General features: G+C 44.9%; 2 protein-coding genes across 2 annotated transcripts; both read right to left on the bottom strand.

Annotated features, from left to right (window-relative positions):
* Nucleotides 1-5,968: 5,968 nt before the first annotated feature.
* LOC111844803 (5-hydroxytryptamine receptor 3A-like) lies at nt 5,969-10,419 on the bottom strand. The gene is made up of 9 exons (XM_023813615.1): nt 10,247-10,419; nt 9,769-9,932; nt 9,639-9,683; nt 8,941-9,050; nt 8,633-8,802; nt 8,238-8,398; nt 7,929-8,139; nt 7,303-7,536; nt 5,969-6,783 (listed from the first exon to the last, which is right to left on the bottom strand). Exons 1-9 carry the CDS (start codon nt 10,311-10,313, stop codon nt 6,500-6,502), a joined length of 1,446 nt encoding a protein of 481 aa, XP_023669383.1. The 5' UTR covers nt 10,314-10,419; the 3' UTR covers nt 5,969-6,499.
* Nucleotides 10,420-17,069: 6,650 nt separating this feature from the next.
* On the bottom strand, nt 17,070-24,632 carry LOC111844805 (5-hydroxytryptamine (serotonin) receptor 3B). Its single transcript, XM_023813617.2, has 9 exons — nt 24,481-24,632; nt 23,220-23,383; nt 23,009-23,053; nt 22,345-22,454; nt 21,963-22,132; nt 21,198-21,355; nt 19,043-19,253; nt 18,151-18,360; nt 17,070-17,846 (listed from the first exon to the last, which is right to left on the bottom strand). Exons 1-9 carry the CDS (start codon nt 24,518-24,520, stop codon nt 17,581-17,583), a joined length of 1,374 nt encoding a protein of 457 aa, XP_023669385.2. The 5' UTR covers nt 24,521-24,632; the 3' UTR covers nt 17,070-17,580.
* Between the last annotated feature and the right edge of the window lie 457 nt (nt 24,633-25,089).

Raw genomic sequence — 25,089 nt, 5'->3', positions numbered from 1 at the left:
CGCACGTGTGGATTCTTGCACCCGTTTTTTGCATTGCAGAGTACCTGGGGAATCGCCCTCAAAAGACGCCTCTGTAAATAAAAGTAACAGCCATGACAGGGTGCCAGGGAAGGCAGTCACAGCTGACAAATGAAGATGCATCGCACATCCTGAGACTTTCTTTTATTTTTTTTTCCCCGCCTCGCCTCGTTCCGGCGGCGAGACACTGAGGCCTTTCAGCCACCCCACTGCCTCTCACTGCAAGTTTTGAAGCTGCAGCATTGCTTAGCGAGAAACAGCTCAGTGTTGCATATTGTTTTTTTTTCCTAAAATCTTTTCCCCCCCCCCAAATGAATGGGTTATATGCATGGAAACGTTATCGGTTGTTACCTTCAGCAATTCTTAAGGACGACTGAAGTCTGAAAAATGTTAGAGTGCTGTTTGGTAGAAATATATAAAGTGTCTCGCCGTTGGACGTTGTTTATCGACGACCTGCTGGGTACATTGCGATGACGTGCACATTGACGGTATCGATGGGTTCGGAAATGTAAGAAGACGTGTTCAGTCAAGCCTGCTGTACTGTCCATTACCCCCACCTGCTGGCCGAGGTGCAAAAGGGCAGCTGGGAATCGAAGCCAATCCGCTGTGCTTGAGCTCCCCTGCCAGAGACATCTGTTAAGCATAGCGCGTTTCATCTGCGGTTGATCAGTCCGCCGCTATGCCGCTGTCAGATAAGATTTCTGTTTGGCCGATCGTGCCGGCCGCGTGCTGCACCCAATGCTCGAGCGGCGGGGACCGCGCCAAGCTACCGTTGCAACGTGGCCCTCCCCCATCCGAGGGGAACGTGCCGGAAGAACACCAGTGCCGCTGCTTCCACCCACCAGGGCAACAGTGCTCCCCAGCTCCAAGCGAGCCAAGTCCCCTACTGTTAGTTTTTCCTCATCCTGTCCGACTTGCGCGTACGACGGCTTCCCTCCGGAAAAAGTCTGTCTGAGTTTCTTGCATGATGGATGAAGGCTTTTGGGGTTGTTTCAGTGCTATGATTCTGAACCTCAGCTTTACCGGTTGAAGCTGATGTTGAGCTTCCCTTAAAAAAATAAAATAAAAAAAGCAGCATTTCAGTACATTTCTAACTCTTAGTATTAATCCACTGACTTCCTTATAGTCCTTATTATATACACTGTGACCTTTGACCTTGCGATGGGCCCCTTAATACTATGTGGATGCTTGGGACGGCAGTGTTGGGCAGGAGATCCACATCCTGAAAAGCCCCCCCCACAATGAAATGGTCTGTATCACATTTCTGTTCCCCCCTCCCGTTAATCACGGTAAGTGAAACACTGGCTCAGTACCTCCCCCTTTCTTACTTCTAGGAGTCCTTTTCCCATGTTGCTTAGCTTCTGATTCTTTAGATGCTTCTAGAATTCTCTCTACCGCCATCTCGAACCCCTCCACGCGTGGACACCTTACTGCCGCCACCCCTTCACGTCGTCTTGCTAATGTTTAGACCTTAACATTTCACCGTCTATTTTTCTCCGTTTGATTTCATGGCAGCGCCGAGGGGTCGGGGGCCAGTCGCCGCTGCTGTCGTGACGCCGTGCATCGTTGCGGATGGATGGCGCATCATCCTGCGGCCGCTCGCATGAGCATTTATGGATGTTTATGTTTTTCATATCATGGTTTTAACAACAAACACCAAACACGACACGTAAACCAAATGCAGGTTTATATACATACATCCCCTCCTTCTCCCAACCACTTATCTGGTACAGACTGCGAGGGATATTCATACATATTTTTTTGCATCATGCATTCTGTGTGCATTACATAATCTGTGTGCTACATTCCAAGTGGCATCTGTAAATCTGCGGACAAAGGCGGGAATCTTGAGGTGATTTATCCCGCTTCATTGATCCCAGGATACACATTTCAGGCTTTTCCCGGCCTGTTTAAAAGAGGATTGCTCACACGCCCACGCGGACGGCAGCGGCGTCGCAAGAAGCCTTAAGAGGCTCATAAATGCAAAAAGAAAAAACTCTGCCTTCTGTTGAGCGCAAACACGGACCCCAAGGCCCGCCGGACCGCCTCAGATGTGTACGGGCCGCCCGCTGCTTGCCATGAGTGCTTTGGGGACCTGCTGCGCATAACGGGGGCCTTGACCTCACCGCCCCCCCCAGCCCCCCAGAGGCTTAGGCCTTTCACACCTCGCTGTCCACGGGGTGAAGCCGGACAGACGCCGGGGGCGGGGGCTGGGCATGAGCGGGCGAGTGGCTGGTGGTGGCGGGGGGGGGCAGGGGCTCCTTGGCTGTGTCCCTATTTCGGACGTCAGGCCTTTTATTAGAAAGAGCCTCATTTGGCGGACGTGGTCGGCGGGGTCCGGTGGGGCCCGCCGGAGCCCATCAGCTGTGGGTGAGAATCGCCGGCTGAATGGTTTGTGGCCTTGAATAGGCTTTGTGTCGCAGCCAGGGGGTCCCATCTCTGTGTGCTCTTTGACCCAGATATGATCTAATGGTTAGAAAAGCGTTTAGACAGTGGCACAGTGAAAGGGGAACCGGCCTTCCCCCAAATCCCCATAATTGTGCTCGCTGACTGGCTACGGCCGTAGGCTGCCTCGCCTGAAGAGCTCCCTGCAAAGGCCTCGGCCCTCGACGGCCAATTACCGCAACAGCCGCACTCCGAAACAAAACATCCCTTTCTACGTCGGCCTAGAAGTCAGTTTTCGTTCTCTACTCTTAGCAACATTTTTTCCCCCAGCGACTCTGTGTTTGTGCGGGTGTGTGTGGCGGCTGGCATGTTGTGCTTATGATGTCCTTGATGGAAAAAGGAATCGGGATGGATGAAGATGGTGCTTTATAATGAAATGATGATGTTTTGGATGTAGCTGTGTACATGTGGTGCGTTTTCTCTTTTTGATTGTCTTTTTCTGTGTGTGTGTGTGTGTGTGAGTGAGTGAGGGAGAGAGAGAGAGAGAGAGAGAGAGAGAGAGTATTTGTATGTATTACATAAAGGGGAGCCTATGTCCCCACAATCTAATAAAAACCTGATACTACTTACCTTGTGGGTGTATTTTTCTGGTCCCCACAAGGAAAAACTCTTTTACAAAAAATTTTTTTTACAAAAGTCTGTTCCTGCAATCAAAAAAATTTGTTTGGTGTGATATATTAATGGACTGTGTGTATTATGTATAAGTTACAAAGTGATAAAAACCTGTTATTTTGACATTTTTGGGGACCATTTTTTCGGTCCCCACAAGGGGAAAGTCAGTTTTATAAAAATCTGTGACAGCAATCTAAACATGTCAAAAGTCTTGTATTTTGCTTGGTTCCTTATGGTTAAAGTTAGAGCAGGGTAGGGTTTAAGGTAGTTGTTGCTGAGAATAGTTTTCCCCCATAGTAATCAATGGATGGTTCCCACAAATATATGAATACAAACATGTATGTGTGTGTCATACAGAATAAGTATAATACACTGATTAAATAATACCGTCAAAGTTAAGGAATCATACACATTGGAATAGAGCCCCTTAGAATTTCTTGCATTTTTCGTCAGCTTTTGAATATTTAAAAAATCATGCCATGTATTATATATACATGCCACTTTCAGATTGATACAGGTGGAAGGTTTAGTTTTGTGTGTTTTCTTAAAAACATTATTAGTATTGTGAGTATCTAAGTAGGACTGTGACCATGGGCGTATGTTTGGGTACGGACGCGTCCCTACCAATCCTGCGGGAGTACCGTGTGTGTTGAGGGGCGTGCGGGTTCAGGGATCATTTGGTTCCTACCGATGCCGAAGCCAAACCGACGACTGTGGCGGCTTCTCATGTGGTCGCAGCTCCGCACAAACGAAGCGGATCGTGTTTTACAGCGAATCGCAGTGTGGCCTCTTATATTTACTGAATGGCGAAACACCCCAGAAAAAAATGGAAAGCTCACGTTTACATTACATTAGGCATGTTATTATTAATAATATTATTATTATTAAAGGTTAGTGATTGTTCTGAAACGCACACCGGGGAATAGTGTTCACTTTGAAAATGTAGCGCAGGGTTTTGAGTCGGGATCGATACAGGCCGGATTAGGGCAACGTTTAAACAGTTTAAAGGCGGAGCTGCTTTTCCTATGGATGCCAGCATCCACGCCAGCGATGGGGCCCCCTAGTGGCTAAACTCCCAAACAGCCTGAGTACATGCGTAATGTTTAGTTAGTTGAATTCACGGCCACATTGCTTCTTTGCCCCGAAAATGTATTGTGTAATCCATCAGAAACCATGGAAAATCGTTATATATAACAACGAGCAAGCCAGCAGCAACAGACTGCAACAAAGTCCATGAATACTAAATAAATTACTAAATAATTTCGTAAAATAAACAATTTATTTTTAATCTATACTTTCGTATTCGGTTTTCATCTTAGGTTTTGTTAAATCCGTTTTTAAGACCAAAAAGCATCTAGTTTATATGGGGACTGCGAACTGCTCTGTATGACAGTCAGGTGTTTACACCAGTATCAAACTGACGCAATTCAGCGGCGCAGCGCTGAAATGCAGCCCTTCCTGTTATCTGGGGAGAGATGCTGTTGGCACAGATTAACGGCAGTTTGAGTCTTATATCCCGAGACTTAAATATCTGTGTTTGAAACGAGCACGTTTATAATTGGATTGCATTATGTGCCCTTTTATGATTCAGACGAGCTCGGAGAATGAATTGGAGGCGAGCGGCGCCGTATCGCGCCCATCCTGCGAACGGCTCGCGTCTCCAAGCCTGAAAAATCAAAACTTTACACACTTTCGACAAGACTTTTTAGTAGCAAGCAGCACGCATCTTACTGGTTATTTGCAATTATCCACTCGATTCTACTGTATTTACCATAAAATGCATAGTTGAGTATATGCAAACACAATGCACCTACAATTGCTACTTGTATTTTGTCACTACTAGGCCTATTTATCATTTTATTCAAATTATATAAAAACATTCCTGATTTCAGTTCGCTTTAACTTTGCACGGCCGGCGTACGACATTACCGTAGAAATAAGCAGCGCTCTTTGTGATTCATTAACGCGCGCCAGTATAGCGCCTTGACACACAGATGAGTTTTTCTTTTGCATGACTGTGCGTTGATAACAAGCTTTATAATGTGCTGAGGCTCATATCGGTGTTACCGTCTGATGGGAGTCGAGTGCTGTTTTTGAATCGTTAAAAAATTCCAATGAGAAGAGTCTCTGATTGCGTGCAGCCTTTTAGACGAGAGTGTGGAGTTACATTGATTGTACCGGGATCAATGGCCCCATTTACTGTTTAACTGATTTTTGCTTTAATTATGGACGCTGTCGATGGCATTTATTCAATCACCGCACACCCGCTGAGTGCATTTTCAGCAAGGTAAACTCTTTCCAGTTAGTACATTAGTGTCAGTCAGAGAGGCAGGAACAGTTACCCCGATGATAAATACGCGCATCTATCAATGTTTCTACGCACTTTCGATAGTTCTTGTCATCTCGGCTCGACAGAAACAGGCCAGATATTCAATATTTAAAGGCAGCTTGTTTATTCAAAATAAAACATTGGGTCCTCGCCTAACGTTATAGCTGTAAGTTCAGCTTCAGAAGACAGAGATGCAGCACAAACCTTCTCAGACTCGTACAAACCTGACTTGGAAGCAAAGCCCTGTAGCTATTTGACCTCTTTCTCTCACACACACACTTGCAATATTTAAGCCACGAACAAGAAAGATCTTTTTAAAAATTAAGCGGCAAATTTGTGTTGACAGCTATATCATGGTTAATGCAAGAAAAACTATGTTAATCATTGCCTGACACGACTAACATATTCACAACCATAAATACGGTATAAATGTTTTAATGGGGGGAGGTTAAATCAGTCTTAAGGATCTTGAATCTTAAGGAAATGGTTGAGGGTACTATTATTAGTATTATTATTATTATTATTATTATTATTATTACTACAATTATTATTAAATGCCTTGAAGTGTGAAAACAGATTTTCAGTTTCCACACAAGTCATTAATGCGGACTCCCTGCATATGTATGCATAGTCTCTATAAATACTTGTTAAACATATATTAAAATGTACATTTAATTTTCATTTAGTGTTAACAAAGTATCAAAAAAATCATAATTTGCTGATTTACAAAACCCCAGCAATGGAAGGCTGTACAAGTTTCCTCTTTTATCTTTTTGCTTTTTCGGTGGTGATCTTTTAAAGGTACATTTATACTTTCCGTCAAGCTCGATATTTTTTTTTTTCCGCACGCCTGGATCTACAGATGTAGCGTTTCTGCTGTTGCATAAATCCTCCATAAATGCACATGTGTCTGTATGAATCTGCATCATCTAGAGCTGCAGTTTCCTTCCACTTCTCCAACGACGCCGTTCTGCTGTGAAATTCGGGTTTCGGGGCAAAGTTGACCCCATGGAAGCTTTTCCGCCAGCTGAGACCCGAGGAACTTTAGAGCTGGCCGCGTCTCCTCGCTCGCACCCGGCCGGTCGGCCGGCGGGCTCAGGCGTACTGCCAGACTGACCACAACGTCCCCAGGGTGATGCTGTAGGCCAGCACGGCCACCAGGTAAACACGGAAGAGGAGAACGTCCAGCACATAGCCCACCTGCAGCCACTCCTTGGCGATATCGCGGCTCTCGTCCCGCCTATCCAGGAACCGGCGGATGGAGGAGATCTCCAGCAGGATGCTGTCCATGACGGGGGTGCTGTCCCTTGCTGGCAGGAGCAGCCCCAGCCCGCGCTCCGAGTCCTTCCCGCCGTCACAGTTTCGGTGGTTGCACCTGCCTGGGACACGGTACGGCGGCAGCATCACCCAGCACATCACGCGAATAAATCATGATTCATTACAAGCAAGCCCACCTCCAAGTCCCAGGCCTCTAAACCAGGGCCAGATTAATGCATCAGCTATCCTAGGCTACAGCTGAGTGGCCGAGGCAAATCAGGGGCCCGTCCAGCAAAACAGGGCCTCAGGAAAATCGTGATGGTTAAACACCCCCACCCAGAAAATTTGCCACCACTCCCTCGGTAAGTTGTATCACCGGCACACCAATTAACAGATTATTGACACTGCATCGTTTAATAATTTTAGTTTCTCTTTCAGCTTCAAACTTGCAGGGCCTTTTAGCCATGCCAGCCTAGGGCCCCTGGAGAAGTTAATCTGCCCCTGATCTGCACCCACCCTTCCCAGATCCCCATCGCTGCCCCTGCTACCATACTATCTAACCCTCCATCACCTGCACTAAATCACTGTCTCCAAGGTTATTTACCCCAATACCCCTCCCCATCCCCCTCCCAGGTTCCTACTGGTGTTCAGGTGGTGATCTGCGTAGTGGGACAGGTCAGACCCCCGAGACAATGCGGGGCAGAACTTCTGCTTGTCCCGGATGCAGAGAAGCAGCGGAGCCTTCTCCAAGACCAGGCGCTTCACCCAGTCAGGGACCGGAGGCTGGAGGTCTTGCTTGTGCACCAGGCGGACAATTAGCACCGTCTCCGTCAAGCTGATCACCAGCAGGGCCATGCAGACCACGAAGTAGACGCCTGTTATTAAGGTAGACGGCAACTCAGGGTGAAAAGGGTGAGACTGACCTCAGACATAAATACTGTCAGCCCCTAACTCACCCCACTGTACATGCAATCAAGTATACATCACAAAACACAACAAAAACAGTTTTCATGGTTTACAGCTCCCAGTGTTGGACATTTTGGGTCCAGACGCTACAAATCCAGACCAAGATTTTGTTTCTACCAACCAGTTACATACTCTGTGATTATGACTCTTTATGCTGGTTGGTAGAAACAAAATCTTGGTCTGCATTTGTAGTTTCTGGTCCTGAAATGCCCAACACTGACAGTTCCATGTTCTCTTTACTCCATCAGTCTCATAATTCCCTGGGGCAGGACCCAGAAAAGCCACCTTTATGGCACGTCACCTATGAGTGGCGTCCCAATAGCCGTGGCGGGCAGCGTGTCAGACACGATGATGAGGAACACGGAGTAGCCCAGGAGCAGGGTGATCTTGAAGGAGACCCGTTCTCCACTGTCGGGAGGCAGGTAAAATCCCACAATGTCCATGAGCATGAGGAAGATGCTGGGCAGCAGGAGATTGACGGTGTAGAACAAGGGCCTCCGTCGGATCACAACCTATAAGAAAAGTTTACAGTTTGTAGGGCCTCCTCTTTGGTCGTGGACAAATGCGACCAGGATGAGTGGAAACACCTTGACGTGATAAACTCCCTTACGTGAAACTTCATTTCCGCATAATGGTCATTCTCGTCGATGCTGAAGGATTTATACTTGGACAGGATGTGAAGCAGCTCCCACTCTCCTTGGTTCATGAACACACTCTTGTCCACTTTGACTTCTTCTGGGGTCCTCATTAGGGTGATGTTAATATCATTGACTACAGGCGAAAGAGGAGGGAACCTATCAGTTGGTCCATGTCAAGAGAAGTGAAGGTTCATTCCTAAAAACGTTTCCTTGGGTAGTAATGATTCTGTCGGTACTTATAGGGAGAAACATTAACAGTGTTTGGATTTGTTTCGTTTGACATTCCAATTAGATGAAAACCATTGTTACCATATATGGAGTAGGCTAAAAAAAGCAGGAGATACGGGGCATAGTGATGTGTACTTACTGATGTGTAGCCAGCTCTGGAAGGTGAGGCTGCAGTTCTGCACATCAAACGGGAAGTTATAGATGTTCAGGCTGCAGGCCGTCACCACCTGGATGGGTTTGTAGTTGCGCACCAATCCGTTGTGCCCCACGTACACGTATGGAATATCAGGAGACTTCCCCACGTCAACACTGCAAGAGATTGTGGGATGGGGTCAAGTGAAGGAACAGGTTCCAATAGCTGTAGTCTCTGTGATGTGTTCGTATGCTTGTCATATGCTTGTTTATATACTGTTTATATGGTATAACCAAAAAGAGCAGCATACTTACAACTCATTGATGAGAATGTCTGGAACCCAAATGTTGGTGGTAGGAATGGACACTTGCTTCACATCGTCAAAGTCTTCAGGGTTCCACACGAGGAATTCATCCACCCATTGCTTTTAAAATAAAGTATCCATATTGGAGGGAGTGCATTTTCATTTTAGATATAGATTACTGAATGACTTATGGTTTTGCCCCTATTTAGTGTTAACACCAGTAGTTAGGACTTTTGATTTCCAGTACAACTCCATCCATCTTATGCTGGTCAGGGCTGTAGAAGGACCTGGAGTCCTAGCTACTCAAACTGCATGTTTTCGGGATGCAGGAAAAAAAACAGTGGACCTCAAGGAAGCCAATCAACACCCAGATGATGGGATCTGAACCCTCAATCCTAGAGATGGGATGCGACTCTGTTTCTCATTGAGCTCGGGTGTCTGTGCTGGTCTGTATATAGTCCAGTGGTAAGTGGTTTGTATTTGTGATAGATTACAGGTTCAAAACTGTCACTCCTATTCCTAACTTATTGCTGAACAATAAAAAACACTTGCTTCAATGGTGCATAGCAAAATAAATGGATGAAAATGTTAAGTTTGTAATCAGTAACGTCATACAGTAAAGTTATAGTTCAGTCTCAAACCCAAAGCCTAAATTTTGGTCGTCATGTTGTTTTGAAACTCTTACCGTATGTAATTCCGACACCTTACCTGTCTGTACCATACATATGTTGTTAAAACCTGATTCTTTTCATCCTGTATAGCAAAACAGAAGGTTCAACGTTTATGAGTCACGTTATTAATGTCGTATATCCGGACTTAAAGAGCGAACGGTACTTACCACGCTTAAGATAGAGTACACCATGAGGTCGATGGCCACCATGGTTGTCTGACGCCAGTCTCTGACGGGTCGCACGCCTTTCTTATAGCCGGCGCTCAGATACTCAGAGAGGCGGACCAGGGTGGCGTTGGAGAAGCGTCCGCTGCCGTTTCCTGTTCTTCTCACTAAGACGAAAGCAGGTGACTCTTTTCGCTATAGTTAGGCAGCGGGACTTCACAACGTGGGTAACTAACGCAATTTAATCCATGATCCAATGCTTTTGGCTAACTAATTGTATTTTTCCATCACAAAATGCAATGACATTGAGCATAATGACAGAAAATAACCGAAATGCCTGTATCTGCGCATTTAGGCTATTTGCCATTCAAAGTTATGAAAACACGCCGAAAAGTGAAAAATACACTACCGCAACTTCAAAGTACCCTTTTCTATGTCTGTTTTTAATTCTGATTATACAACGGTGGAACAAATGAGTTACCTGGACGTACTTGCTGTGTGCCATATATAAGCGCGCCGAGCGCTGTCCATAGTGCTGAAAGCTTCATTTTGCTTTTCGTTCTTCTTCTCTTCGCTTTAGACTGAGGCTGCAGCCGCGCGTATAGCGGTCCGTGTCACTTCGCCGCCAGTGAGCCTGACTGCAAACGCAGGCTTTGGCTACATCTCATCCGGGGATCAGAGGTTCCGCTCAGCGCTACCGACACCGCAATTAATGATCAGCCCAGCCCCGGGTGGGAGTGACGTCACCCCCATGTAATGGGTGTGGCGCGCCCTTCTTATGGCCCTAACCGAGAAACTTCAATTCACAATTTACATAGGCCTATGATTTATTTCACCAATAGCTTAATAAGAACTAAATAAATGGTCTGGCAAAGTTACTACAGTTATGATGAAATAAGGTGTCTATATGGGAAACTGTCCAAATAAGAATACACTAGTGGCCAAAATTGAGGAAACACCTAGCATTTTGACATTACACTTTAAGAATTAATACACGAATATGGGCGGTAATGTTTATAAACAATCAAAGAACGTTTACAAATATACAATGGACGATTTAAAAAGTAACTGGAATAAAGTTCTGCTATCTCTAAAGACTGGAAGTGTTTCCACATTTTTGGCCACCAGTGTATCCTAATAAGGGTGCAGCGATTAACACGAAAACTGGCCGTCAAATATCGGAGGCTTTCTTTTGCCTGTTTAACGCCGAATGATCATTTGCTGCATTTAATCGGCCTACATACATTTCAATTTTCGCCTATATTTTCGCCTGCTTATTTACATAGTAATGAGATTAGCCTAGCTGAAGTATGTTGACTTGTGAGCCTGACAAAAAAAAGAAGATATGATTAAGAAAAAAGGGGGGGAATTGTAGATTTGGGTATGGACGGTACCAGTTTTTTGGGAGTACTGTGTTTAGGGGAGCGGCTGGTTCGGGGCGTATCTGGCCCACAGCAATAGGAACAATAGGCCAATGTTATATTTTGAAAGTTAGCTTGAAATTGTTTATATATATATATATATATATATATATATATATATATATATATATATATATATATATATATATATATGTACTAATTTCTAATTTGCGTCCAGAATTAAATCAATATTTTCCCTTACTTTTCAGGTAATGCAGACGGGTAACTAAGTTAAAAGACGCCTTCAGATATGGATTACATAGACCCATATCTATAATTTTTCATGCCCGGCGAAAATGCTTTTCGGAGTCATAGATCTGTAGGCAGAGTGATATTAGAAGCCAGTGCTGGTCCACCTACCCCCCCCCATTATCACTAATGCGATTAAACGGGAGATATAATACAGTGGGCGATCGGGGTGGGAGCTCGTTTGGCTCCTAATTAAGTCAGTTGATGCCTCTGACGGTTGTGGCAGGAAAATATACTCGTGGAGGGGGATCAAATTTATGGACCCGATTGTCTGACGGCGCACCGCGGTGTATGTGACGCACACTTGGCCCTAGAAAGTAAAAAAGTTGTTTTACTGGAAGCGGGCGGGGGTCACGTTATATGATACTCAGTCGCGACCACGTAAGGTAATTACTAAAGGACTAATCATATAAGACGAATTATCAGTACCGGCAGTTCCTCGGTGTAAGACTACACCTGGATGTTAATGAGAGGAGTTACGGCTTCCTTGGAATGATGTAGGACTGCAGCAGGATGAAGGCAATATGTAATTGACTTTTGATCTCAGGTGTCATCTCGCTATTATAAGTTAAAAGCCCATGGTACTGAAAAGAGACTATTCCTACTAAAATTGGGAACAACGACAGAGAAAATTACACAGTGATAATTTCAAACCCTTTAATTTAACACTGGTATAGGGCATTTAACAGTATGAACAGCCGTGCGTTTTTAATTTAATGATAACATTAATGGGGTGACCATTGACAGCGTATAATAATATCTGTATTTCACATGTATTTGTAGAATGAAAATTACTGTTGCACTTAAAAGTATGCAGTAAGCATTGTAATTGTTTGGGATAGCTGTTATCACTTTCCTCAAAGAACCCAGTTAATTTTCTTATCTTGCACATTACTGGAAACCAAATTCACCATGGAATTTACCGTTGTTTGATAGTAAATTGTGTGTACGGGGGCTACACACCAGAGAAATGCCTTTTATTGGGCAAATATTTTTATTTTATATTGTCAGGAAAAAATTGCCTTTGAAAATTATCACCTCTGAGACTCCACAACAAAGCCTGCATTGTTACACTTGGTTTGCATCACTTTGACCAAGTGATTCTCATAGGATTAGAGAAGCAATATTTCTGAATCAAGTTTATTAGAAAAAAAAAAACAAGAACAGATATTTTAATAAGCTCAGTTGTTCTATACGTGTAGCTGTTTCACGCCGTAGCGTGTAAATATGAAGAGCTATTAAAAATCAATTAGACACCCTTCAGCTCCTTGCAACCACCAGCAGAGGGAGCTGTAGGGTCTTCTCTACTGGAACCAAACCAAATGCCGACACTGACAAAGAGGTATAACTTGACCTGACGCCCACCAGAATGAACAAGTCCAGAATGTTTTATTTTATTTTTATATGCAACTACTCAAACCATCAAATGGGTTTTAAAATGTCGGTTTTTGCGACATTTTAATGCTTTTTTTAAAACTGTGTTTTCTGCGATGAAAAGGACATTGTTAGAGAAGGCCTACCGGTGAAATGTTCCTTTATATTGTTATTATATGTTTTACTGATACACAGCTACAGAGGATGTGACATTTTTCATTACAAAGAACTGTAAAGTGTTGCTGAGTAGCCTGCTCTGCCATATCAGTCTGTGAAACAAAACTTTTAATTAGTTTGTTTAAAAGATAAATCCTGGACTAAATCGTATAATCCTTGGGCTTTTAATTCCATTAGAGACAGATAAGATTCTAATGCTTTGACTGGCTCCAGCCACGGGGGCGAAAAGATGCAATGGAACGCAAAAGAGACTATAGGGGAGTGAACGGAGCAAAACTTGGTAGTAATTAAAGTTTATTATTATTATTATTATTATTATTACCACATGACCATTTCCTGTTCGCAGGGCTGGATTGAGTGTTAAGTTCCCCTGGACAACAGCACACATGTCAGAAAGACACAGAGCTGACTAGTACCTCACGAAATTCAGAAATCCATCTAACATGGGAAACGTTACACAAGGGGAGTACTGCCACCTGGTACTGAATACCAAGGGGAGTACCGGCACCTGGTACTGAGTCACTAGGGGAATACCAGCACCTGGTACTAAGTAACAAGGGAAGTACCCACACCTGGTAATAAGTAACAAGGGAAGTACCCACACCTGGTACTGAATACTAAGGGGAGTACCGGCACCTGGTACTGAGTAACAAGGGAAGTACCCACACCTGGTACTGAATACCAAGGGAAGTACCCACACCTGGCACTGAATACCAAAGGGAGTACCCACACCTGGTACTGAATAACAAGGGGAGTACCCACACCTGGTACTGAATACCAAGGGGAGTACCCACACCTGGTACTGAATACCAAAGGGAATACCCACACCTGGTACTGAGTAACTAGGGGAGTAGCCACACCTGGTACTGAATACTAAGGGGAGTACCCACACCTGGTACTGAATACCAAGGGGAGTACCCACACTTGGTACTGAATACTAAGGGGAGTACCCACACCTGGTACTGAGTAACTAGGGGAGTACCCACACCTGGTACTGAATACCAAGGGGAATACCCACACCTGGTACTGAGTAACTAGAGGAGTACCCACACCTGGTACTGAATACCAAAGGGAGTACCCACACCTGGTACTGAGTAACTAGGGGAGTACCCACACCTGGTACTGAATACCAAAGGGAGTACCCACACCTGGTACTGAGTAACTAGGGGAGTACCCACACGTGGTACTGAGTAACTAGGGGAATACCCACACCTGGTACTGAATACCAAAGGGAGTACCCACACCTGGTACTGAGTAACTAGGGGAGTACCCACACCTGGTACTTAATACCAAAGGGAGTACCCACACCTGGTACTGAGTAACTAGGGGAGTACCCACACGTGGTACTGAGTAACTAGGGGAGTACCCACACCTGGTACTGAATACCAAAGGGAGTACCCACACCTGGTACTGAGTAACTAGGGGAGTACTGGCACCTGATGCTGACTAACCAGCATCTGTTTTTCCCCACTTCAAGCACTGAATTATATTAATTACATTGCAAATTAAATTGCAGTAATCTGTTAAAAGACATTTGCAAATGGGACTGGGGGGGGGGGGGTTTACACTGGGTTGATCTGCTTGGTGCCCCCCGAGGATGTGGTGCCCCTGTGCACATGCTCAGATGTATTATATGGTAGTATATGGTTAATCTGGACCAGTCCATTCATGGTTTACACCGGCTCGTCTCAGTGCAGCATTATGTCAGTGGCAGTTGTCATCCTCTGTTGCAAATTCAAAGGATTACTTAAGTAGTTAGGATCAGCGTGCTGGGATTATGGCAGAGATCTGTCACACAGACAGAGCATGTGCATGATACAGCCAGATGAACACAAAAAAACGCTCTGAAAAAGACATCACTAAAACATCTGTGGATGGTTGTTTCAGGAAAATCAAAAAAATATTAATTCTGACTGATAAAATACAAGAAATCAACTATAATAATAATGAAAATCCAGTGCTGTCTGTGTTACAGTTACTAATTTATTTTTCTTGTCTGCAAATATGTTTTTTTTTCCTGTAATACTAAAATATACTTTCTTTAGCATATTCTGTTTCTGTACTTTGGACTTTTCAAATTTGTATGCATTGCATTTACTTGTCTGTACTATGTACAGGGGCACAGTAAAGGGTGTGGTGTGTGTGTGTGGAGGGGGGTTCAGATGATTCCATGGGCCCCTAAAGGCCAGGAGCCTACTGGGTTGAGGGCCCAGTATGATATGCTTTCATGGGGTCCAAAATCTCTAGTGGCGCCCCCTGACTGTGTGCTGTCTGTCTACTGACTGTGTGCTGACTGTGTACTGTCTGTGTACTGTCTGCTGACTGTCTACTGACTGTGTGCTGACTGTCTACTGACTGTGTACTGTCTGTGTACTGTCTGCTGACTGTCTACTGACTGTGTGCTGTCTGTCTACTGACTGTGTGCTGACTGTCTACTGACTGTGTGCTGTCTGTCTACTGACTGTGTGCTGACTGTCTACTGACTGTGTGCTGACTGTCTACTGACTGTGTGCTGACTGTGTACTGTCTGCTGACTGTCTACTGACTGTGTACTGTCTACTGACTGTGTGCTGACTGTCTACTGACTGTGTGCTGACTGTCTACTGACTGTGTACTGTCTGTGTACTGTCTGCTGACTGTCTACTGACTGTGTACTGTCTACTGACTGTGTGCTGACTGTCTACTGACTGTGTGCTGACTGTCTACTGACTGTGTGCTGACTGTCTACTGACTGTGTACTGTCTGTGTACTGTCTGCTGACTGTCTACTGACTGTCTGCTGTCTGTCTACTGACTGTGTACTGTCTACTGACTGTGTGCTGACTGTCTACTGACTGTGTACTGTCTGTGTACTGTCTGCTGACTGTCTACTGACTGTGTACTGTCTACTGACTGTGTGCTGTCTGTCTACTGACTGTGTGCTGACTGTCTACTGACTGTGTGCTGACTGTCTACTGACTGTGTACTGCCTACTGACTGTCTACTGACTGTCTACTGACTGTGTACTATCTACTGTCTGTGTACTGTCTACTGACTGTGTACTGTCTACTGACTGTCTGCTGACTGTGTACTGACTGTGTGCTGTCTGTCTACTGACTGTGTACTGTCTACTGACTGTGTGCTGACTGTCTACTGTCTGTGTACTGTCTACTGACTGTGTACTGTCTACTGACTGTCTGCTGACTGTGTACTGACTGTGTGCTGTCTGTCTACTGACTGTGTACTGTCTACTGACTGTGTGCTGACTGTCTACTGACTGTGTACTGTCTACTGTCTGTGTACTGTCTACTGACTGTGTACTGTCTACTGTCTGTGTACTGTCTACTGACTGTGTACTGTCTACTGACTGTGTACTGACTGTGTGCTGTCTGTCTACTGACTGTGTGCTGTCTACTGACTGTGTACTGTCTGCTGACTGTGTAGTCTACTGACTGTGTACTGTCTGCTGACTGTCTACTGACTGTGTACTGTCTGCTGACTGTCTACTGTCTACTGACTGTGTTCTGTCTTTGCACTTTGCCTGTTTCGCACTCTATGTTTGTTTGTCTGTGCACTACATTCTTGCTACTCTATGCATCAGAATTTCTCCCTGGGGTTAATAAAGTCAGTTTTGATCTTGATCTTAATAGTAATACGTTCCTGTACTCTCCATTGTTGCAGAGTGTAAAGACAGACAGACAGGTATCATGAGGCTTCCACGTTAGCCTTCCCCACAGTCGGCCTCCTGTCCTACTCAGCTGCGGATCCCTTCATCCATCCTGCTTGCTAAATCCCAGCTGGTCCTACATGTTGTCACATGGGCTTTCTGGGAGTGGCCAGATTCCTCTGCCCCCCTACACCCCCCACCCCCCAAAACACACACACACCCTCACACCTCTGCTCAGTTCCTTGCCGACTTGCAATTTGCTCACAGTGAACATGATAATATCATGACACGTCATTTAATCATGGGAAAGAAATCACCTTGAGATTCACTGGTGGGTGTAATTTGCAGAGGCGCCGCTGCTTGGGGGTTAGGAGTGATTATGGGAGAACGAGACCGAAAGATCCGGCACGCCGCATGTATGTTATGTTACGTGTTTATTGGGTTTCTGCAGCTGACAAAATGCAGTCAAAATACAGCGCTGACCTTGATCAAGCCTGAACGAGGCTCCATCAGTAACTGAGTTACATCTGTTTCTGTGTGATACAAATTCTTTTATCTGAATAACACTTATGGTGTATCACTACAGGCCTGATCCACCAAAGGCCCTACAAAAGTCTGGCCCCAAACTCCATTTAATTACCATAAATACATTTTTATTTTCACTTGAAATGTTACAAATAATAAGATGACGGATCAAAATATTATAACAAAGCATTTGTGATAATTTCTGCTTTGTTTCTAAAAATCAGTGACATGAATGTGTCTGATTACTGTGCATAAATATTATTACCATATATAAATCAAAGGCATGTTTTCCATGGTAAGACTGTTAGACACTTGAAGGCATCTTATTCTGGCTTTGGGTCAGTCTGTATTAGTTACAGGAGCCTGTTGTTTCCCCATAGCATCTGCCACGTTAGTCAAGGTCGCGAAATCCACACTGCCCACTTCACACTGAGCTCCAGGAAATCCAGAGGAGCAGGATTGTGCTGGAGTAGACAGTCAGGATGAGGAGGTACAGGTGGAAGAGGAACCTGTCCACCTTAGAGCAGAGCGCCAACCAGTCCATTTCTGTAGCACCATCACTCTCCATCTGGTGCAGGTAGTACTTGAGGGAGATGACCTCCTGCAGGATCCTCTCCAGCTGCAGGACCATGTCTTGGGGTTCACACAGGGACAGAAGGTCCTCCTCCAGATGGAAGTCAAAGTCGAAACCTGAAACGGCAGGAAGATATACCAATGACCAGCGTTGGGATTGTGTCCAAGTGTCCCCGAGAAAGTGGGCCAGATCACCATTAGCGTTACATGTTGGAAGTGCCAATAGTGCATGAAAGATGTGGCTTGCTGGCGTGAAGGGAGATCTGTATACGTGTATGAGTAATGATGTGGTGGAAATGATGTGACCACATCCGTAAAAGCGGCACAGAAAAGCCTGAAGCATGTGCCTGCGTCCTGTCAGCAGGGGGCGCATCCACAAACAGACTCCCTCTTCAGTAATTCCCCATATACACATCTTTACCTCCACATTGATCCACCTCATCCAAGGTTTTCACAGAGGTGAAGGAGCTCTCATTAAAGCTCTGACTGGAAGAACCGTACTTGTCCAGCAGGCAGGCGGACACTGACATCTCCTTCATCTCCTTCTCATTGTGGTGCAGGAGCTTCACGACCAAGATGGATTTAGCCAGGCTGAGCACCAGGAGCGCCATGCAGACGGCAAAGAACACGCCTGGGGTGGGACAAGCAGCCGAGCATCAAGTAGCTTCTGTAAAGATCATGCAAACGCTTGTCGATGCTTAGCTAAAGCACAGCGGGACCAATAATTACGAATTCCCTGAACAGTGCTGGGACGGAGAGCCATCCCCTGAGGACACGTCGGGGTGTGATTTAGCGAGTTTTCCCTTTCTGATACTCTTAGATAAAAACCAAGTAACTAAAACGAAAATAAATCTCGAAGCATTAACTCGCAACCCGCAGTTTTCTCATGAAAAATGCAGCACGCTTCCGAACAGAGAAAAAGCAGACACTTTGTAACATTTTGTAGTATTGCAAGTGTGGAAAATGCTGCGATACAATGGAATAGATAAAAAACGGCTATGTGTGTCATGGAGAAACATTATCCTTTGGCAGTCCAAGGCCAGCTGGCTGCCAAAAGTAACTGGGTGATAGGAGATGGGGGACGTCATTATCTGTACCTCACTCCGAGTAACCTTGGACAACTTGAAATGAGATTACAGATATTGATATCTTCTTCCCCTGACTTCTATTGATTATGTTTTTTTTTTGGTCAAGTTTTAGTTGGATAATTCAATTATTTATCATGCAATTCCAGTCATTTTCTTCCAGCAACAAAGTTTCTCCCAGGAAAAATGTTTTCTTTCCTTTTTGAGTTAGTCAAGGTCTTTGCATACCAATGAGTGGCGTTTTGACAGCCGTGGCGGGAAGCTCGTCCGTCATGTTGACCCGGAACACAGTGTAGCCCAGGAGGATGCTGGTCTTGAATGTGATCCGGGTGCCGCTGTTGGGCGGCAGGTAAAAGCTGATCACGTCCACGATCATGAGGAAGATGCTGGGGATCAGTAAGCTGACCACGTAGAGCAGAGGCCGTCTTCGGATGACCACCTATGGGTGACCACGGGGGGGGGGGAGACATCATCGCCCTGGATGGGTGAAACTGGAAAGCCAGACACATTCTCTATTTTTGCTTTGCTTTCTAAAAACTCCCTAAAAACTAGCCCACTAGACCAGATTAGGTATCCAGTTTGATACAGTTCATTTTTTTCATACAATGATAGCTGTTGTGGAATTGAAGTTGGAATTGTGGTTCATGACGACAGGAAGACACATTTTTACACAGTTTTACACACATTAGTATTTGCTGGTGTGTGGCTGAATGAATTTACCTGCTATGTCTGTGGTTAGGAGATTTCAAATCCAAATCCCAGAGTCAGCTGAGTGATTTCCTGATTGGCTCCCTGAGCAAAGCCCTTTACCCATAATTCCTTTGGGAACTGTCTGAGCTTCCTTTCTCAGTTGTATGTCACTTTGGATAAAAGTGTCTGCTTAAATTTAAAAATGGATAGCCAAATAAGCTTTTCTTTAGAGAAAGTTCTGCCTGTGTCTTTGTTGGAAACATACCTATTCTCAGAGCTGGAAGTTTCAGGTCTATAGAGTACAAATCCAGACCAAGATTTTGTTTCAATCAAGCAGTTGAGTACTCTGTGACTGTGACTCTTTATGCTCAACGGGTTGGTTGAAACAAAATCTTGGTCTGGATTTGTACTCTCTGCACCTGAACTCTCCACCTCTGGCTATTCTGTCCAAAGTAGTAGAAGAACCATCGAGATGGTATCATGCCTGCTTTTGGAAGCCCCTACAATTTAAGCAATCCATCAAACCGCCTCTCCTTGAGACATCACAGTGAACAAAGAGCAGTTTTACAGCAGTGAGCAAAGAGCAGTTTTACAGCAGTGAGCAAAGAGCAGTTTTTTTTTTTTTTTTTTTAAAAAAGAAGCAAATATGGATTCCCTCAAAGGTTTTGCAATTAGGCCCGGAGTAGCTGTAATCGAGAGTCCCTACTGTTCCCCCTGCAAAGGACCTCTCGGCATGCAAAGGTTCACCCACCAGCGGCAGCCGGCCGACCTGTTCCTCTGGCAGAACAAGATACTCATCGATCAAGTGCCAGATAGTTCGCCTCATTAGCATCGGTATGCTGTCAGCGGTGCGCCCTCATCTATTAGCATTAGCGCTTAACCCGATCGCTGACTCCGGGCAATCTCCTTAACACACTTATTGCACTCTGCGGACTGGATAATTGACATTTTAAAATCTGTCAATTGCTTTCGGATTCTGTTGTCATAATGACATACATGCTTCAGCGCCTCCCGTCAACCACAGAGAGCATTTAGAAAATACCCCCTATAACCAATGTATGTTAGCTTTTGTGTTGGATCTCCATGTTTTGGTCGAGGTCGACTGGGTAAAAATGAACAATGAGCTCATTTTGAGGATCAATGGACTGGTAACCTCACCAGAAACTTTGCACAGAAGCACCTTATGAAGGCATGCGCTTCACAAAGGTATAACTCTTATTAACTTATTGTCTTTAGCAAAGGCATGGTCTTATGAAGGTATCTGCTTAGTGAGGATGTGGAAGGCAATCTGTTCCGTTCCCAATTTTTCACTATTAGCCCGGCGTTGATAATGTCACTGAGATTGGAAAAAGTTATTGATTAAGGAGTCTTGCCGATGATTGAACTGAAGCAATGAGTCACTGCGGCACACATACATGTAAGAATTTGCAATGAGGTGACAGTTACTTTCCAGCAGCACTTGGGTGACACCTCACCCCCCTCCCCCATCAATAACCCAACAGCATGACCGAGGACAGACTTACGCATGGACTGACTTGGGCTGTAGCCCAGGGCCCCCAGCATTTATGCTCTTGGTAGGACTCTGACAATAACTTTATCCCAAATTCGACCCTGACCATAACCACAGCCCGAGAGACTTGTGCCATTAAACAATTCATCTCCCCACCCCTAGGGGGCCTGCACCATTACGTACGTTGAATTGGATCTGGGCGTAGTCCCTGTCCTCCATGTGGAGTCTCCAGTACCGTGAAGGCACCGACAGCAGCTCCCACTCGCCGTTGTTCATGAACTCCCTGGTGTCGCTGGCTATCTCCTCCGTGCTCCTCCACAGGACTAGGTCCACCTCGTTCACTGGCCGGCGGGAGCAGAGTGGGGCGTGAATGCAGGGCTGATTAAGGCGCTTCTCACCCAGCAAGGTTCAATCATACGACAGGCTTTGCCGATGCCCTTAAGTAGCATATAAGTATCTCCATCTATTTAAGCAACTAATGAGTTAAAATGACTTCGTAAGGCTCTGGACCAGGAGCACCAAGAAAATCACCTGCGAATTAGTAAATTAATATTGAAAATATTGGAAATGCCGTAAAAATTCATTACGAATTCTTACGAATTACTGTAAGCTGAGGTCAAACATTTATTACTATAAACTTAGGCTCAAGATCAACATTAACTCAAGTATCCATGCCCCCCCCCCCTCACAGATCAGGGCCCACCCACCCTATAGGCAACATAGGCGACCGCCTAGGGTGCCATTTGATTTGGGGGGAAAAAAAATCTGAAGAAATACCTCTGTTGCATTCCACCACATTACAGTTATATACACTAGACATCCTGCGCTACTGAAATGTTTTTAATATAGTTGAACTGACAAAATTTGTATTCTACTGCTCAAGGCCGGCCCCCGTCACAGATGAGCTGAGTTGGGGGTGGGGGGGGGGGGGTGTCACCTTGTGGTCACCTGTATGGAGCCAACTGCGGAAGGTCAGCGTGCAGTTCTGCCTGTCAAATGGAAAGGCGTACATCTCCAGGTAACAGGCGGAGACCACCTGGATGGGCTTGTAGTTCTTCACCATCCCAGAGGAGTTGACGTAAACGTAGGGCAGCGACGGTGAGCGGCCCACGTCCACACTGTGGGGGAGGGGACATCTATTGAAAGGCATTCTGGGATTGACACGGAGAATACTGTTCACCCATCATCCCAGAGGTTTGCGCCGAGTAACTCTGATTAATGCAAACAATTGGTTCTTTCTCTTCAACTCATCTCCCTTGGACGAGCTTTTATGATGACCAAAGGTACGAAATAGATAGAGGGGTGTTAAGGTGCATGTGCAAGAGCTTACAATTCGCTGATGATGATGTCGGGAACCCATATTGCATCCAAAGAAAGGGAGATTTCATTGATTCCGTCAAAATCTGCAGGGTCCCACACCAGAAACTCGTCCTTCCATATCTGCAAAGGACAGACGAGCAAATAACAGGTCATCGCGTCAGCAGGTCATCACTGGGTGTTTTTTGTACTCACAAACATGCTGACTTTCCATTTCTAACAAGGCTTTCTCACTGATCAACCAAAATCATCATCTGCAAATGCATCTTTTGTTAAACTTCCTGGAAAATCTATGCAATATTTTTGCCTTTAAAATTGTCCCTGGCTGTCGTTGATGGTCCAAAGTACAGAGCTCTGCTGTACAGGACACTCGATCCCGGGTCACTGCTTAGTAATCAAATTATCAGAAATCAAATTATCTGCTAATGAGACTGAACATTGTTGTGTCAGTACACCGGATAAGATCTGCATTTTTTTTTTATCACTGGAGTGCCCTAAATTAAGCCAGTGCATGGATATATATCAACCTGATTACCCCAGGAAAAATGGCTGAAGTGACTACATCAGTCCTGTTGCTTAAATTTATGTGCTGAGTCCAGTGATCATCCATATAAATTCTAGAAAATTATTGATCTTTATAAAAAAAATAAACATTTAAAGAAGAAATACCTACGAACCTGGCGATACCAAATGCTGGTAGTTACTTTCTGTGTCTGTCCATCCTGAAAGATAAAACGAAATTGTAAGTTGTGGTTTTTCGGTTCAGACATGGTGTAAAACGATGAGAATTAACGTCACAGTAAAATAAGTTTAATATAATCTCCTCACAAATGTTCTTCAAGCTTCACCCACTTGTTGCCGACCCTTCCAGAAGGTAACGCTCCTTACCACATCCAGGACAGACTGGACGATGAAGTCGATGTAGACGATGGTGGGGTTGGTCCAGTTCTGCACGGGCCTCACACCGGAATTGTAGTTACGCAGGAGCGTTCTGGTGAGCTGATTTAGGGTGGACCTCCTGGGCTTCTCCGGTAACGGCTCGGAGGAAGGTGCTACGGAGCAGAGCGTTACGCGTTCACACGCCGGCTGCTGTCACCGATCTTCACATCTAAGCAGAACAAAACTTCAAGTGGCCAGCAAATGGCTGAATGAGCAGGACACGATTCCTGCTTGTATTAACTAAACAGACTGTCAACCGTGTAATGTGCTTTCCATCATCTGGCATTTAGAGTCATCCCCCCCCCCCCTAAATCATTTGCCTTGCATGTCAGTCATCAGTTTCCCCATCATAAATACATCATGTGACACATTACATTGTTTGGTAAGTAAATGTCCTCAGTTTATGAGTAAATGGCACACTGAGAATTCCCTCAACTGAAAGCATATAACACTCAGGTTCTGTGTTTTGTATACCTATCATTAATATTCTAATCCTTCAGAACCTTATTTGACTGAATAGCCCATAGCATATTTACACTAAATTATTCTAGCCTGATAGCGTCTTGTTCCTGTCATACAAAAGCAACATCCCGCGTGTAATTCAAATACGCTTGCCTGATCTTCCAAGACGTTTCTGTTTATGACAGAAAGGAATGTACCTTTTAAATTAATACCAGGCTAATCAGTCTTATGCATGTTATAGGCCGGCTGCAGATTAAGCTTAGAAGCACCGCCGCTTGTACCATGCAGTCACATTATTCGTGGACAGAATGTAAACCCGCTTTTTTCGTGTATTAGACAGTCAAATTTATACATAGAAACGGCAAAATTAACCGCATGAATCATTGTGCTGATCCATTTAAACGAGCATCAACATGATTGCAATTATTCATTTAGCCTATACATTGTCCTTATATTGTCCTACATTTTAAAATGGACGAATGTCTCTGATTAGTGGGGGAAAAAAATCATTTGTAATTATCAGTCACAAGTAACGTATCTTTCAGCCTGCCGTTATTGGCTTTGGACATTTTTCTTTCCTAAAACCATTTTTTCTAGAAAGAATATTAAGTTAACCGTTTCGATTTGATGTGAGCCGATCTTCCCACTGCAAAGGTTATTTTCATTGCAGAAGAAACCCAATTTCCCAATATAGAGATGTACACGCTGCGGGTGGGTTACGGTAACAGGGATGTGACCAGAGTCCTACCTGATACCAGCAGGAGAAGCAGTGACAGGATGGGGGACATGCTGAGGCTGGACCCGGTGTCTTATCCACCGGGAAAGCAGAGCCGTGTCGGGTCGCTCTCCCTCTGCGTGTTCCCGAAGCTGATTGTGTGATTCGGCTTGTGTACCGGTACCCCGTTAGTCCGCGACCCGCAGACGCAGCCCGTGCTTCCCCTTTGCGCGCAACAAATAGTCTGCAGCATCAAACTTCTTTGCCTTCCCGTATTGAATTTCCGTTATAATGGAAAGATGATACCGGCGTGTTGTAGGAAGTTAACGGCTCATGGGGATATTGGACTACTTGTGCATCACTAGGCTAATGGAACAATTCTTGCTTGTGCCGCAAACCGGAGAACATGCAGTTTTAATAATTTTCCTCAGCTACATATTTTTATACTATATGTAAGCAGACTAGGCCTATTAGTAGGGCTATTAATGTGCAGTGTCAGGGTGGCCAACTTTGGTCAGCGGGCTGGAGTGAGATTTTCTATTCGAGACATGTCTGCACACACATGCACACGCATTTACATGTCATTTCGTAACAGTTTCATTACCTTGTAAATAATCTGTAGGGTTTGCAAACTGCCCCAAC

Source organism: Paramormyrops kingsleyae, chromosome 18, assembly GCF_048594095.1.
Source record: "Paramormyrops kingsleyae isolate MSU_618 chromosome 18, PKINGS_0.4, whole genome shotgun sequence".
NCBI classification, from domain to species: domain Eukaryota; kingdom Metazoa; phylum Chordata; class Actinopteri; order Osteoglossiformes; family Mormyridae; genus Paramormyrops; species Paramormyrops kingsleyae.
The sequence above is the reverse complement of the archived record's forward strand: the minus strand, read 5'-3'. Positions and strand labels throughout refer to the sequence as shown.

What these genes read in the sequence shown, in the direction of transcription:
- LOC111844803 (XM_023813615.1), bottom strand. Translation starts at nt 10,313, where the DNA reads ATGAAGCTTTCAGCACTATGGACAGCGCTCGGCGCGCTTATATATGGC. An exon ending in CATATGTATGGTACAGACAG is followed by an intron (nt 9,051 to 9,638) that starts GTAAGGTGTCGG and finishes TTATTTTAAAAG; the next exon opens with CAATGGGTGGATGAATTCCT. An exon ending in GACATTCTCATCAATGAGTT is followed by an intron (nt 8,803 to 8,940) that starts GTAAGTATGCTG and finishes AATCTCTTGCAG; the next exon opens with TGTTGACGTGGGGAAGTCTC.
- LOC111844805 (XM_023813617.2), bottom strand. Translation starts at nt 24,520, where the DNA reads ATGTCCCCCATCCTGTCACTGCTTCTCCTGCTGGTATCAG. An exon ending in CCAGCATTTGGTATCGCCAG is followed by an intron (nt 22,455 to 23,008) that starts GTTCGTAGGTAT and finishes TGTCCTTTGCAG; the next exon opens with ATATGGAAGGACGAGTTTCT. An exon ending in CCGCAGTTGGCTCCATACAG is followed by an intron (nt 21,356 to 21,962) that starts GTGACCACAAGG and finishes CCCGCCGGCCAG; the next exon opens with TGAACGAGGTGGACCTAGTC.